Source organism: Abramis brama (assembly GCF_963993115.1).
Source record: "Abramis brama genome assembly, chromosome: 1".
NCBI lineage: Eukaryota > Metazoa > Chordata > Actinopteri > Cypriniformes > Leuciscidae > Abramis > Abramis brama.
The window spans coordinates 24919183-24935930 of NC_139963.1; the positions used below are offsets into that span (position 1 = coordinate 24919183).

General features: G+C 37.3%; 2 protein-coding genes across 2 annotated transcripts; both read right to left on the reverse strand.

Annotated features, from left to right (window-relative positions):
- Positions 1 to 1144: 1144 nt before the first annotated feature.
- pitpnbl (phosphatidylinositol transfer protein, beta, like) lies at positions 1145 to 9977 on the reverse strand. The gene is made up of 11 exons (XM_084115164.1): positions 9893 to 9977; positions 9433 to 9463; positions 9065 to 9210; positions 5111 to 5202; positions 4923 to 4930; positions 4676 to 4750; positions 4211 to 4294; positions 3905 to 3982; positions 3310 to 3417; positions 3085 to 3207; positions 1145 to 2024 (listed from the first exon to the last, which is right to left on the reverse strand). Exons 1-11 carry the CDS (start codon positions 9910 to 9912, stop codon positions 1977 to 1979), a joined length of 813 nt encoding a protein of 270 aa, XP_083971290.1. The 5' UTR covers positions 9913 to 9977; the 3' UTR covers positions 1145 to 1976.
- Positions 9978 to 11081: 1104 nt separating this feature from the next.
- On the reverse strand, positions 11082 to 14046 carry LOC311095781 (heat shock 70 kDa protein). Its single transcript, XM_084134551.1, has 2 exons — positions 13889 to 14046; positions 11082 to 13521 (listed from the first exon to the last, which is right to left on the reverse strand). The coding sequence occupies exon 2, from the start codon at positions 13489 to 13491 to the stop codon at positions 11560 to 11562; it is 1932 nt and encodes a 643-aa protein (XP_083990677.1). The 5' UTR covers positions 13492 to 13521; positions 13889 to 14046; the 3' UTR covers positions 11082 to 11559.
- Positions 14047 to 16748: the final 2702 nt, after the last annotated feature.

Sequence of the window (16748 nt, forward strand, 5' to 3'; positions counted from 1 at the left end):
AATTTTCACGGAAATACACTTTGTAGTTTTACCAGCACAAACACAGGTATGTGATTGCATCTAAAACCATTACAAATTGCATTTAAAAACAATCCCGAATATCAGAATGCGTCTGTTTTCTGACCTAGGAATTTCCAACTGGTTTTTCTTTCTTTTTTTGCCAGCCATGGCACACTTTGACATAAAAACACTTGATTTCCATTGCATAAAATAGTCTATTAACAAACATTATTACATTATGCCAAATCTGTTATAGCCCCTATTTTCTTGTATTCTTTTGTCACTCCCTAGTCCTCTCCTGTGCTGCGTCACCATATTGGGAAAGAGATTTTACATTTAATGATGGGGTTACTAATCAATCGAATATGACTTTAAGGGATAGTCTTCTGCTGAACACAGAAGATATTTAGAAGAATGTCGTTAACCGAACAGTTGAAGGGCCCCATTGACTTCCATAGTATAGAAAAAAAATGATCAATGAGATCCATCAACTGTTTGGTTACCAACATTCTTCAAAATATCTTCTTTTGTGTTCAACAGAAAAAAGAAACTCATACCAGTTTGGAACTTGAAGGCGAGTAGATGACAGCATTTTAATTTTTTGGGTGAACTATCCCTTTAAAGAAATTGCTGCTTCTTAAAAACCTAGCAACATTTAAAACGTATTTGTGAAATGTCTGTTTTACATGTCAGCCCACACTACATTTATAGACTTTAGTTACATAATTGTGTGCCGTCACAGGAGTCGATCAAGCTCTATTGGTGTGGATTGGTCTAAAAACTTCTCACTGGTAGATGATCTAGCATATAAATAGGCCCGCATGCTCTTCTGCAGTGTCTGAGCTTACAAATCCTGGCCTTTTCCCTCACTCGCACAACTCCATGTTAAATGAGAGGGTAGATGAGAACTACACGAGGACCTGAAGGACTTCAGTACAAAACTCAACATCACAGAACAGAAATACGATGTTCCTACCCATATTAAAATAACAGTAGAAAAACAGAGGCATAATAAAAACAAGTCATTTCAATTAAGATATTAATCGTTGCTCTGAACACAAAGAAATAACAGAGCTTGTCATTTAAAAGGAACCTTTATATAAACTAAAAATAACAGCGCAAAAGATCAAACGATGCAAACAGCTAATGGTTATCAATGTTTTCTTTTATTTATAGTTACAGTATTGTAAATTGAACTTCATTTTCCAAAAATTCAGACCATCCCCACCCGAACGGAGGGGCGTGGCCTGTAGTATGTCAGTCAAATGTGGGAGGGGTCTCAAGGCTCTTACACTCAGTTTAAAAATGAAACCGTATCAGTTCACTGCTCTCGACATCCACACTGCAATCAGTGCAGAAATGAAGCAAAACACCACCATAACTAAACCAGAAAACCGTTATGCTTTGAGCCGTTTTCCTTTAATCTCAGTTTTTTAAATCCGACCATCTGATCCTACCTCTTGAGGCATATTCAAGTTCCCACCGAGATTTCCTGAACAACATGATAGATTTAACAGAATTAAGAAGTAAATCACTTAGTCATTTATTTATGGTCAAAATACATGTAGTGAAATGTTTCCCCAGTCTCTTGGCGAAACGGGCTTGGGATTCGTTACTCCACTGGCGCACTCAGTAAAAAGCTGATGGTTGCAAAATGAACCAAAAACCATTAAACAGTTATAATACTTAATTATAAAAAGAAATGCCGGTATCACTTAACAGTGAATCCAAAAGAATTTGGCAGCAAATGATGAGGTTTAAAGTCAGACTGCACAAACCACTGATACACGTGCATACTCTGCTCATTCGCACAAACGCATTCACACTCATGGTAATGGACACGTCCTGGGTAAGGGATGACAGTTTCCTGTTTGGAAGGGCTTCATTATGTGGCACGTTGTGATTGGCCATGAGGACTGGAGGAGGTAAAATAAAAAGTAGCCCCTATTTTGTTTCTTCTATTTTTTTGACGCTCCCTAGTCCTCGCCTGCTTTCATCCCTCGCACAGACCCTTGGCTACGCATCTGAAAATTAAAATAAACAGATTTTTAATAACAACGACACATGGAAGAACACTTCCATTCAAAATTTTGGGGTCGGTAAGTTTTTTTAATGAAAGACATTAATCCTTTTATTCAGCATAGACACATTAAATTGATCAAAAGTGACCGTAGAGACATTTATAATTTAACAAAAAAATATATATTTCAAATGAATGCTGTTCTTTTGAACTTTGTTCATTAAAGAATCCTAAAAATGTACACAAAAAATAATATTTATTAAGCACATCTGTTTTCAACACTGATAAAAAGAAGAAAGGTTTCGGTAACACTTAATTAGTTAATATAAGAAATGCATTAACTAACATGAACTTACAATGAGCAATATATTTGTTCAGCATTTATTAATCTTTGTTAACATTAATTATTAAAAATACAACCGTTCTTTGTTAGTTAGCTCAGGTCTATTAATTAATATTAACAAATACAACTTTAAACTTGTAAAAAGTAATAAAAAAATTAATTAACACGAATTAAGAATAATACATTCTTCAGGAGCATTTTTCATTGTTTGTTCATGTTAACTAATATAGTTATCTAATGTTAAATAATGAAACCTTATTGTACTGTGTTACGGTTACCTATGTTTCTTGAGCATCAAATCAGCATATTAGAATGATTTCTGAATGATCATGTGACACTGAAGACTGGAGTAATGATGCTGAAAATTCAGCTTTGACATCACAGGAATAAATTACATGTTTAAATATATTCAAATAGAAAACTGTTTAAATTACAACAATATTTCAAAATATTACTGTTTTTATTGTATTTTTAAATGCTGCCTTAGTGAGCAGAAGAGACTTTTTTTCAAAACCATAAAAAAATCTAACCAACCCCAAACCTTTTCCACAATAGTGCAAGTCTAGCTTTATGTCACACAAAACTAATATGACTGTATCTGCAAATATAGTAATATTAGTGAGATCAAATTCTCCATAATCATCTCAATAAATCAGTGTCCTGCAAGCATTCGGTTGCTGTGGGCAGAACTGCGTTGCATGGTTTCTACAGAAACACATACCTGGTCCAGCTCCCTCTGTGTCTCTTCCTCCATCCTACGAATGTCATCCATAGTGAGGTCCACCCAGCGGTCCAGCCAACAAAAGAGCTGCCGGTGGAAATTAGTGAAGAGCCTTTTCTCCTGCTACTCAGACAGAGAGAGATGAGATATTTTTAATAGAGTATGAGTGCAAGTTGAGCCTCTGTGTTGGTGATGAGGAACTATATAACAGGGCTAACGGATCACCTTATGAATGAAGTTCTCCACACGTCCCTGCAGACCCCACCAGCGAAAATGAACCGTCACCAGCTTATACGCGGTCATATAGGGACAGTTACCATTATGAAGCTCTTTCTGGAAGAGACAGAGAGATGGATGCATTAGGAACAGATATTGTAGATACTCACTCTTTTTGTTACTTTTTAATTAATGTAAACAGAAACTGTGCATAAAAGACTGTGAACGCAAATTTCAATGACAGAGGCAACATTAGCTTTGTTCTCTAAAAGAATAAATAAAAATAATCCAAGATGGCAGACAAAGTGAGAAAAATGTTGATTTAAAAAATAATATGAATATATTCATCAAAAATACCAAAGGTCTTACGGGTTTGGGACGACATGAGGTTGAGTAATTAATGACAGAAACTTAATTTTTGGGTGAACTACCCCTTTAAGATTGTGCTTCAACATCAATAAAAAATGTGTAATAAAAAAAATATCACGGTAGTATCGTATCGTGATTTGTATCGAATCGTGACATGAATGTATCGTTACACCCCTAATATGTATTAGACCCCTAATATGTATGTGTGTGTGTGTGTGTGTGTGTGTGTGTGTACCTTCCATTCAGGTCCCAGAGGTCCTCTCCCAGTTTTCTCCGAGTGGTAGATGGCGGGGTCCTCTTCTGGTTTGTAGTCCTGAGTGATGAATGAAACCGTGATGGAGGCATGAAGCAATGGGAGTGTATGAGGACAGAAGAGGACAAATATTAAAGCAAAACAGCAGATCAACAGATGATTCTGAGCTTATAATGTATGGATTAAAGCACAAAATGAGGTAGAATAAGTTTAACACTGTATATCAGTAATACAAATGCTAGACAATTTCACACAAAGACAGAAATGCATTTTTCTAATTCAACTCACCACATCATCCACCTGAGAGCGATCAGCTATATCGATCGGCACAATCTCAATGTCCTCCCATTCCTCAGGAGGAAGACCATGAGGCTGCATAAGTGGAAGATTGAAACATTAGAATGAAGACATAGTTTCAGTGCGATTCAGTTTGTATGAACAAATAACTAAAGTCAAGCCCTGAATAATGCCTCTAACCATAGTGACAGTGGCTAAAAGTAATAAAGATGGTGACGCCCATTACACCAGAAAGTCTTATCAAAATTTGACATGTTATTCAATAAACAAATCTGATTGAGGCGCAAGTTCATCCATCACAACTGCAGGTTTTTATTAATTATATTGAACTGATTACGCTGCATTGCACCCAGACCAATAAACTGGCGGGAGACACTCTGGTTGAAAGACTCCCACCAGTAACAGAATTATTGGGCACCTCGAAAAGGCACAGATGAACTGTGGACAAACACTCACATTCTCAGTTGTTCCTATGTCTGGTTTATGCCAGGTTTCAATCTTAATGAAGAAATCATCTTTCATGTACTCATTCTGAAAAGGGAAAACCACAAGAGAGCATCAAAAGCGGAATCCTTTTTCATTTCAAACACAGAGTATGGATCAACAACAGCGAGACATGATGACTAAACTCTGATTCAGCAAGAACGTCCTGTAAGCAATCTAAAATGATCTCAGAGCGTGATTATTTCAAAAACACACTTACTGTAACAACTGCAGTTTTCCATAATCGATTCAGTTTTGGGAAAGAAAAGAACAGATTTTTTTTGTATAGATCAGTCATTTTCATCACTCAATGCATTAAATGCAAAAGCAAAAAAGGGTTAAATCATACAATCCCATTTGTATTTAATCATTTATTCACACATGCACAAGTAATTAGTGTTTACTAACTAGTGCGACAGTATGGGTAGGCGTTCCAGGCTTTCTCATGAAACACCAGGGCTCCTTCAGGGGCAAACATCTGAATAAAACCGGGAACCTTGCTGTAAAAGACAAATCAATATTCAAAATATTAGGGGAGACTAAATGCATCTCAATTATAATATTCAGAAAACCAATTACACAAATGCTTGTTTTCTCTAGCAGTGTTTTTCTATGTTGGAATATTTTTGTGAAATTTATCCTTTAAACATGATATTTTTGTTTGATACACAATTCAAAACATTGAGATTTTATGATATAATTTTATGCTGTTTCATAAACTGTTTTGCATTTCATGATTGTTTTATCGCTTAAATATTGCTGAAATCATATTATAGGCTGTTTCACTGGATCCTTGACCATGTAGTGTGAAAAAATGCCCCGTTACTAATGGTACGTTTACACGACAACAATGTACTAAAAACAGATCAATTTTCCCTTTATGTTTCAGAAAAGTTTGACGCAGAGACGACAACGTTTTCAAAAAGATCCCCATTCACACGGATCCACGTAAACGATTAAAAACGCTGTATTATTCTGCCAGGCCATTAGTTAGCAATGTCACTTTGTAAAGAAAAACTACGCACCTGTAGATAGGACACATAATATGTATGCGCATGACGTCACCATTTTCACAAATTCACATTTTTGTAGTTTACCCAGAGACAATAATGGTGCCGTTTTCAAAAACGTGATTTTTTTTTTTAAGTTTGAGTTTTCAGGCCCCCAAAACACTTGACGTATAAATGAACTGGCAAAACACATAAAAAGTTTTACATTTTTAGTTGAAAGTGTCGTGTAAATAATAAACTGAATATTTTTTCCCCTAGTAAATGTCCAAATGTTTTTTTTAGCCAAGAAAGAAAGCAAATAATGTGACAACTAGCCCCAACCTCCCATATACACTACTGTTCAAACATTTCTCAGTGTTTTTGAAAGAAGGCCTTTATGCTCACCAAGGCTGCATTTATTTGATCAATAACAGTAATATAGTGAAATATAAAAAAAATGATTCCCCGAGAAAATTGTTATTTCTCTGATTTACATGTGTGCATTTTAATACTTTTGAAGGTCGAAATAATTGGATAACAATAGCTTAAAACCATGTCAGTGGGCAGTAGATTATTTGTCAATACATGCTCTCTCAAACTCCACCATCACTCTTTCTTTTTCTCTCAGTCTCCTTATCTTGCCCTGTATCTTCCCCTCCTAAAGCTAAGCTTTGACTGATAGTCTTTTCATTTTCATCTGAGTCAGTGAAGAAAGTAAACATATGTTTTATGAATAATTTTCTTAGCAAGTTAATTTAGGAATGCTAGGTAACTAAATTCAATCACAATAAAAACGGTTTTCTTGTTGTACTTGTTTCTTGTTGACTCACATTGACAGCTACTATAATTATAACATTACAAAACCAGTCATAAGTCGCACAGGTATATTTGTGGCAATAGCCAATAATACATTGTATGGGTCAAAATTATCGATTTTTCTTTTATGCCAAAAATCATTAGGATATTAAGTAAAGATCATGTTCCATGAAGATATTTTGTACATTTCCTACCGTAAATATATAAAACATTTATTTTGTGAGTGAATGCAGCACAATCGTGAACATAAATGAACAACTTTAAAAGCGATTTTCTCAATGTTTCGATTTTTTTGCATCCTCAGATTCCAGATTTTCAAATAGTTGTCCTATCCTAACAAACTGTACATCAATGGAAAGCTTATTTACTCAGCTTTCAGATGAAAATGTTACCCATGTGACTGGTTTTGTGGTCCAGGGTCACATATGATAAAAACGGTTTCCTCATCGTACTTGTTTCTTGTCGACTCACATTGACAGTTACTATAATTATTACATTACATGAATGCTACGTAAATTATATAGGCCTATTTTCAATTCAAAATGGCCAAATTAGACACAAGTTTATAAGTTTGCCTGATTATTTTTGTCGGTTGTTAAGCATTTATATCCTAAAACAGCTGACAAAAAAATGAAATGTTTAGTTTAGCTACTTACATCTTATCTCGTACTTTATGACCGTTAACAGCTGAAACGTCGCGCTGCAATTCACGCTCAGCAGCTTATGTCAACATTAAGCCCGCCTACTTTGATTTGATGGGTCATCTCAAATATTTTGACATAGACGAGCGGTGACAGACCAATGAGGCAGATCAGATGAGACGATCTTGGTGCTGTGTGCAATATCCTTGCAGCACTAAAGCAGAGTTAATACTATATTAGGCAATTATTTCACAACCTTTATTATATACACCTCAGAAAAATACAGAGGTCCGGACCTCGGTGACCTCATAGCTGGCAACTGCCGTGAAAAGAACTAATTTTCTATTTTAATATATTTTCAAATGTAATCTATTCTGGACTGAGTTTTCAGCATCATTACTCCAGTCTCACATGATCCTTCAGAAATCATTCTAATAGGAATATTGCTGATTGTTGCTCATGTTTCTGTGGAAAGGATTCTTCAGAAAGCATTTTTCAGGATATTTTAAGGAATCTTTCCACTGGCTCCCTGTCAAGTATAGGATTGATTTTAAATGGGTCATGAACTGAGAAATCAAAATGTCCTTGATCTTTTGACATATAAGATGTCATTGTACTATAAAAACATCCTGCAAGTTTCAGAGCTCAAAACTTTCTCAGTCTAAAAACAGCTTATTTTGAAGCCAATGTGTCAAAACGACAGGTCGTGGAAAGTACCACTTTATTACGTAATAGTGTGACTAAAAACCGCCTCTGCAGAAGATCAATCCAGTGACTAAACGATCAACTTCACATTGTTTCTCTTAGTAGGAGGAAAATAATCTTTTATTTAAAATGTGATTAAATTACATATACAAAGCCATCAAAGAACGCTCCCTTTACAATCGCTGGAGCTGTCAATCAAACAGCATGAGTTTATCAGTGATTTCGCCAAAACTCTCGTTATAGTCAACGAATCTCTTATTGACATTGTGTTTGCACTGTTAGTTATAATGAAAGCATTCGTTAGTGTGCAGAAATCGAGATGCAATGACGAGATCACTGCATTCACGCGCTCAACACTCAATGCTCATCACTGCAACCTTAATGCCACAATCTAAATAAAATGCTATAGATCTAAATATAATGCTATAATCAACACTTTCCACGATTAGTTAACCTTGCGAGCTGTAATAGTAAAAACTTGCTAAAAGTTTTCGAGAGAGTTCCACATGTAATACTTAGCTATTTCATATGCAAAGATATTGGCCAATCACAGCAGTAGGCGTTTACGTTGAAGTCTCACAACAGACACGCCCCTTCAAACAGAGCCTTCAAATACAAGTCAAAGGCTTGATTTGCAACATTCTTTACAAATATCTTCTTTCATGTTCAACAGAAGCAAAACTCATACAGGTTTGGGACAACATGAGGCAATTAAATGATAAATGATGACAATTTTTGGGTGAACTATCCCTTTAAGTATGTTATTTTGGGTCTCTCTTGTATATTGTTAATAGCCTTTTATTTTGTTTTATTTCTCTATCTTGTCCGCTTTTAATTCATTGTGATTATTTTATTAATTGTAATGTAAAACCCTTTGGTCAACCTCGGTTGTGTTTAATCGTGCTCTATAAATAAATATTGATTGATTGAACATTGATAGAAAGTTCAAAACAACAGCATTTATTTGAAACAGAAATGTTGGTAACAAAGTAAAAGCCTTCACTGTCGCCTTTGATCAATTTAATGCATCTTTCCTGAATAAAAGCATTTTTTAAGAATCTTACTGATTACAAACTTTTGAACTAGAATAGTGAGTAAAAACTAGAACAGTGAGTGTAACTGCTAACAGTGGGAGTCCCTGCCAGAGGTTCCTACAACAATTCTGTGCTCAGTCTTATTGACATGATCAAAGCTTTTACACATGCTCTCACCTGTGTATGTGGTAAATCTTGTGGGTGTACTGGCCCTTCTCGCCGTCCTTCTCGTAAGGTTCATTTCGGAGGACCTCAATCCCTTCTCCTCCACCTGTGTTGTTCTTACTGGCCTCTGCAACCGAGTACAGTTGGCCAACCTGGTACTGAGAGGGAGGGGTCAGGGGGTATTACATAAATAAATAACTAATGGCAACTGTTCACCACACAATAGAGACAAACAGTGTAATGGAGAAGAGGTGCTGCTGACTCCATCTAAGTGAAGGGAGCTGAAATATTTGCTTGAGTAATAACAGAAGCACAGATTCCCACTGATCACAGAAGACAGAGCAGCCGGTTATTCTAATAGCAATGGCTCTTTCTCTTACCTCTTCAACTGAACAGGGCAACAGCACCTGGCTGAAATGAGAATTGAATAGAGGTTAGAAATAAAAGATAAGAACCATTTATTATCTCATATCATGGAGACTGCATCGCGCTTCGATTGTATAACGTTAACGGGCGTGTCGTTAGCTGGCCCCGCATTATTGTACGATAAACCAGCGGTTTAACAACCAACGGAGTCTGGACTCAAAATACTAATATTAAATTCCCATCTTATCATAGATTTGTAAATAGCGGCGCTGGTGGGAACGCCGTCCATAAAACACACTGTAATGCTGTATCAGGCAGGCTAAGCGGTTAGCGCCGACCAGCACATACAAATCACGGGCTTAAAATTCACTATTTATTATGCCATATGGGAAAATGCTTTTAAAAAAGACAGGCGAGTGCTGCAGGATATAACGCAACTGAATCTAGTAAATGCATACTGTAAAAGCCACTCACTATTGCTTGACGAGTACCATCCCGAATCTGGACAGAACGGTACATTCAACAACAGATTGCGGTCGCCGGAAATGAGCCGCGCGCGTCATCAGTGGACAGGGGCAGGCTAGGGGTCTGAGGACAGAGACCATGATGGGAAGGGAATTTCATGGGATAGTCTCTCACAATATTTATTTTCTTTGTCATAATAAGCAAAACTGCAAATAAATTTACATTTGTATTACTGTGTTGTCCAAATTTAATGAAGAGACACAATCATTATGCAGCACGTTTGAGCTTCTGCAAGAGGTTTGTTCTCGCAAGTCAAGCAGGTTCGGTTGAGCTTCTGTTTATGTTCGCTGATCAATGTTTATATGTGAATAAACGCCCAAATTAAATCTGTTCAGCATATAAAGTGATTGTCTCTTCAAAAAAAAAAAAAAAACGGATTAAACCACTCAATTTATATGGATTAGTTTTACAATCTCTTTATTAACTTTAGTGTCAAAGTGGTAGTTGCGTATCTGTCAACGGAGGGACAGAAAGCTCTCAGATTTTGAGTGAACTTACATTTTAAGAGGATAGTTCACCCAAATCTATCTATCTATCTATCTATCTATCTATCTATCTATCTATCTATCTATCTATCTATCTATCTATCTATCTATCAAAACCTTTCATCAAAGAACTTTTTTGATCCACTTCAAATGTTGACTACTGTGTGTGTGTGTGTGTGTGTGTATATATATATATATATAGATAGATAGATATATATATATATTTAAGAATGGACCAAAAAAAGACATGTTCCATAGAGAAAGTCAAACGGTTTGGAATGACATGCGGATGAGTCTGTATACAAGTATCTCTGCTACTAATTATAATTCAGTTATTTTTTTCCATTTGGTTTATTTTTATTACTATTACTATTTGGTTTGTCCTTTTTCACCCAGACTGCTGTAACCACACTTTGGCATCAATAAAATGTTCTTTTACCTTTTTGTTTTGTAAGCTATTTATTACATACAGCCTTTATGTATTCCACTGTTGAGAAACTATATAATGATAACTATGTATGATATCATTGGAAATAGAGTGAGCCTAGTCCTACTATATAACATGTTTAGAGTTAATCAATTTTAGCCTGCATTTATATATTTAAGAACTTTAAAAAAGATACATAAAAAACAGTCTATTGTAACAATTCTTTAAATTATTAATAGTTTATTTAAAATGTTTAAAGACAAACCTTGAAGTAAAGTTAACAGTCTTAATGGACTCTTTCATATGGAATATCACACAATATTACTGCCTGGAATATACACATTTCAACAGTCAGAATGTTGAACTATTAATTTCTTAACATGCAAATGAAACATTAGATAACATTCTTTGACATTAACATGTACTTTAACAGAGGAGATATTCTTAAAAAAAATGCATATTTCATAAGAAATCTTACAACTGCAATACTGGCAAAACTATTATATATTCAACAATATTATAATATTGTACTCAAAAACATATACAAAAGTCATCTAAATGCAGCATACAGTACCACAGAAAAAAATCAGTAGTGCTCCACCATAATGTCCAAATAAATGGTCCAAAAATTCTTATATAAATTATGTAAATTGAGAATTACAAAGGAACTTAACCAAAAATCAATCACATTGCCCATCTCATACCTAATCCACTTCCTCAATAGTGGGCCCCTGAGCACCAGCCCCTGAGCTGGCACGTGCCTGAGCTCCACAGCCTCCAGCTGGCATCCCACCCTGATAAAGCTTAGTGATGATTGGGTTGCAGACTTTCTCCAGCTCCTTCAGCTGATGTTCATACTCCTCTTTATCAGCCAGCTGGTTGTTCTCTAGCCAGCTGATGGCGGCGTTGCATTTCTCAATAACTTTCTTCTTGTCATCCTCGCTGATCTTGCCTTTCAGGTTCTCATCTTCCACACTGCTCTTCATGTTGAAGGCGTAAGACTCCAGGGAGTTTTTGGCAGCAATCTTCTCTCTTTGCTGATCATCTTCAGCTTTGTACTTGTCTGCGTCCTGCACCATTCTCTCAATCTCCTCTTTGCTCAGTCTGCCCTTGTCATTGGTGATGGTGATCTTGTTCTCTTTTCCAGTGCTTTTGTCCACAGCTGACACATTTAGGATTCCGTTGGCGTCAATGTCAAAGGTCACTTCAATCTGCGGGACTCCACGAGGTGCAGGTGGAATTCCTGTGAGCTCAAATTTACCCAGCAGGTTGTTGTCTTTTGTCATGGCCCTCTCTCCCTCATACACCTGGATCAGGACACCGGGCTGGTTGTCTGAGTAGGTGCTGAAGGTCTGGGTCTGTTTGGTGGGGATGGTGGTGTTGCGTTTGATGAGGGCCGTCATGACTCCACCTGCAGTCTCGATGCCCAAAGATAATGGCGCAACATCTAGCAGAAGCAGGTCCTGGACATTTCCAGATGTGTCACCCATGAGGATGGCGGCTTGCACCGCTGCACCATAAGCCACTGCCTCATCTGGGTTGATGCTCTTGTTCAAGTCCCTGCCGTTGAAGAAATCCTGCAGAAGCTTCTGGATCTTTGGGATTCTTGTTGATCCACCAACCAGCACAATATCATGGATCTGAGACTTGTCCATCTTGGCGTCTCTCAGGGCTTTCTCCACAGGCTCAAGTGTTCCCCTGAAGAGGTCTGAGCACATCTCTTCAAAGCGTGCTCTGGTGATGGACGTGTAGAAGTCGACGCCCTCGTACAGGGAGTCGATCTCGATGCTGGCCTGAGAGCTGGAGGAGAGGGTTCTCTTGGCTCGCTCGCACGCTGTTCGCAGCCTCCTCAGTGCCCTCTTGTTCTGACTGATGTCCTTCTTGTGCTTCCTCTTGAATTCTTCTACAAAGTGATTCACCATGCGGTTGTCAAAGTCCTCGCCACCCAGATGAGTGTCTCCGGCTGTGGCCTTCACCTCAAAGATGCCATCTTCAATGGTCAGGATGGACACGTCAAAGGTGCCTCCACCCAGGTCAAAGATCAGGACGTTGCGTTCTGCTCCTTTGCCTTTGTCAAGGCCGTAGGCGATGGCTGCAGCCGTGGGCTCGTTGATGATTCTGAGGACATTGAGCCCAGCGATCACTCCAGCGTCTTTAGTGGCTTGCCTCTGCGAGTCATTGAAATAGGCAGGAACTGTGATAACTGCATTTGTCACCTTCTGCCCCAGATAAGCTTCAGCAATCTCCTTCATCTTCACCAGGACCATAGAGGAAATTTCTTCAGGATAAAATGTCTTGTTTTCTCCTTTGTAATCGACTTGAACCTTTGGCTTTCCGCTGTCACTGACGACTTGGAAGGACCAGTGCTTCATGTCAGACTGCACTACTGGGTCATCAAACTTCCTGCCAATCAGCCTCTTGGCATCAAACACGGTGTTGTTGGGGTTCATGGCCACCTGGTTTTTAGCTGCATCTCCAATGAGCCTCTCTGTGTCAGTGAAGGCAACATAGCTGGGTGTTGTTCTGTTCCCCTGGTCGTTGGCGATGATCTCCACTTTTCCATGCTGAAACACCCCCACACAGGAGTAGGTGGTGCCCAGGTCAATTCCAATGGCTACTCCTTTTGCTGATGACATTTTTCTTTTTCACAGGTAGTTAACAGATTACTATAAGAAAACAGAAATCACATAAATGTTTATTATTAAATAAAACATTTAGATATTGTACAAAAAAGCAGCAGGCAAAAATAAATGAACAGCAATATGAAACATAGGAACGTCTCAGGAAGGTTCTAGACTAAATAAACAAATACATGTACATGTAAATAAAAACTGAATTATTTCATAGAGCACTAATTACTGTTAATTATGTTTAGAGAGTGTTAAGTATAAATATTGGTACTGGAAACAGATTTACTTGATCTCTGAGACAAAACAGCAGGTACACAATTAACAGTAGCATAAGCCTAAGTGAATCAATACAGAAAACGGAAACAAGAGTAGGCTAATAAAAAATATTTAAAGTATAACTTACTTTAAAATGCTTTAGTAGTGGTAGGTGGTAGTGTAGATTCTTCAACAGACTATTTTTATTTCGGAAACTGTCGCCAATTTCGTTTTTTTCGTCGTAACTGAAGTAAGTTCTGTGGAAACACTGATGCCCCAAAACTGCAATGCTGTTTATATACAGAACTAGTGATGTGCGGATCGATACTAAAATATCGATATCTCCGATACCAGCTTTGTATGTTCTAGAATCGATTATCTTATCAAAATATCGATATTTCAGTAATTTGGAGCAAATATGTAGTTTATTGGAAATAGAAATACAGCGGAAAGTAACCACAATTACCCTCGTTTATCTGAATAATGCCAACTTAGTCGGAACTAATTGTTCTTCCGCCTGCCAAGTCATGAGCGTAATATGGCACTGTACAACTGCAAAGCACGCTAGCCGCCACTCAGTCCGCTGGCACATGTTGTTCAGTCACGCTGTCAGTCCGGCGGAATGGCTGAACGCAAGCGAAGTTATGTGTGGAGCTACTTCACTTCCATAAACTCAAACGATGCGGTTTGTGACACGTGTAACAAAACAGTCAGGAGGAGGAAAGGAGAGGTACAGGTGCTGCTAGGGCGAGACAGACATCGCTTTCAGAGTCCTTTGGTGCAGCAGGCAGGCACTATCCAGGTACAGACTAGGGAGAAAATGAGGCGATGTGGCTGTATTTTGGGGGCTTGGGTTTTAGTGACAATGATTAAACAACGGCAGTTCCCTGAATTCTTAAAGGAGAAGTTCACTTTTAAAATGAAAATTCTGTCATCATTCTCACCCTCATGTTGTTTTACCTGTATGAATTTCTTTCTTCTGCTGAACAGAAAAGAAGATATTTAGAAGATGACTTCCAATGACTTCCATAGTAGGAAAAAAAATACTATGGAAGTCAATGGGACCCAAAAACTGTCTGGTTACTGACAATCTTCTAAATATCTTCCTTTCTGTTCAGCAGAAGAAAGAAATTCATACAGGTTTGAAACAACATGAGGGTGAGAATGATGACAGAATTTTCATTTTAAAAGTGAACTCCATTTTGAAAGTCAACTGAGTATTATTCTACTGATACAATATTATCTGTCTTCTTACCTATCAAATACTTTTCCTGGCAAACGTACTGTAAAGTCCAATGCAGCCTTGTCAATGTAATTTAAATGATCTACTCTGCAGATAACCTTACCTAACTAAATCTGGGCCGGCTGAATTGATGTGCGATTATCTCAGGGACACATTTTACTCCAAGCTGAACTATTGCAGACATTTTGGTCATTTAATTATTTCATTACTTATTTATTTACTTTATTTTAGTAAAATGTGTCCCTGAGATAATCGCACATCAATTCAATAACGAAAATCTAAGTAACTACTTGTTACTTTAATTTCCCAAACAGTAATTTTTGGGCAAAGTATCGGTATCGGATCGGTATCGCCGATACTCGCCTTCATTTTACTTGGTATCGGATCGGATAGGAAACCAGTGGTATCGCACATCACTATACAGAACCCGTCGCACATTCACATGTTCTACACAGTTCTGGAACACTCGTGTCGAGTTGACCAATGAAAGGCGAAAACCCCAGACAGTTCCGCCCATGCTTTTCTATGGGAGCATATAGGTTTCGTCATGCGCTTTCTGGAGCATTCGCTCAGGTTCTAGTCATGATCATCATCAACTTGTTTAAACATACGTAATCGTAGACTATATTAGCACGCTTAACATTCAGTCATTTAGGCTACTGTAACTAAAACCTTGTTTGGATTTATTTCTGTTAGTCAATCCTAAAACGACGTGTAGCCTAGGCTATAGTCCAGTCATTTTAAGCCAAAATGGGGGTCAACCTTGAACAAATTGCAACAGAAGCAAACTCAACTGATTTTGTATCCTCAATATATCCTGAGTAAGGAAAAAAAAGTCCCGAAGAATCCCATTAGGAGAAAGTTTCGAAAAAGACCCAAATATAGCCTATTTATACGCCTATTCATTCTTTTTCTTACGTGAAATTTTAACCTTTAGATATCACCATGAAAATTACTGAGTTGATTACTTACATCAAGACAAACAAAAAATGTATTACAAGTTTTTTTTTAATTGTTTGTTAACATGGACAAACGGTGCATAATCTAATTATGTATGTGCTAATTTGCATAAATACCACAACAGATCTAAACATTGGGTATCGCCAGGTGAAAATGTCTTGTTGAATCTTGTTGAAATAAAATACTTGAAGTAAAATACTTGATGTTAAGGTCTGAATGGAACCCATTTAGGCTACCCATGAGCATTAATACATAGAGGCAGGATGAAGTACTTTAAACCAGCCTTTACTAATTATTAAGAGATGGGGTTTGGGGCTGGGTCCGTGGGACTGTTTCTGGGGTACGAGTCTGAGGGAAGAACAAATACAATGGTAAGGAGAATGCAGAAGACAAAAAAGTGAATCCCTAGAAACAGTCCCACAGACCCAGCCCCAAACCCCATCTCTTAAAAATGAATAAAGGCTGGTTTAAAGTACTTCATCCTGCCTCTGTATTAATGTTCATGGGTAGCCTAAATGGGTTCCATTCAGACCTTAACATTAAGTATTTTACTGTTTTGTATGCATTTTGTTCAACCTTTTTTCATAAAATGACTGGACTAATAATAACATTGAATAATAAAAAGTATAATAATAATAAAAAAAGAAAACATTAGGCTATAAAATGATGATTGACGCTATCCTGCTCTATTATCTCGATTTTCCAGAAAGGTATAATTTACATATCCTTAATTTACATATCCATAATTTACAGAAAGGTATAATTTACATATCCATAATTTACATATCCATTCCAGTCTGAAAAG

Bases quoted from the DNA above. Each gene is read 5' to 3' on its own strand.
- pitpnbl (XM_084115164.1), bottom strand. From the start codon at position 9,912: ATGGTACTCGTCAAGCAATA. The intron at 5,203-9,064 runs GTGAGAGCATGT...TGTCTTTTACAG, and splicing joins AAGATTTACCACATACACAG to CAAGGTTCCCGGTTTTATTC. The intron at 3,418-3,904 runs GTACACACACAC...TGTCTCTTCCAG, and splicing joins CTCTGGGACCTGAATGGAAG to AAAGAGCTTCATAATGGTAA.
- LOC311095781 (XM_084134551.1), bottom strand. From the start codon at position 13,491: ATGTCATCAGCAAAAGGAGTAGCCATTGGAATTGACCTGGGCACCACC.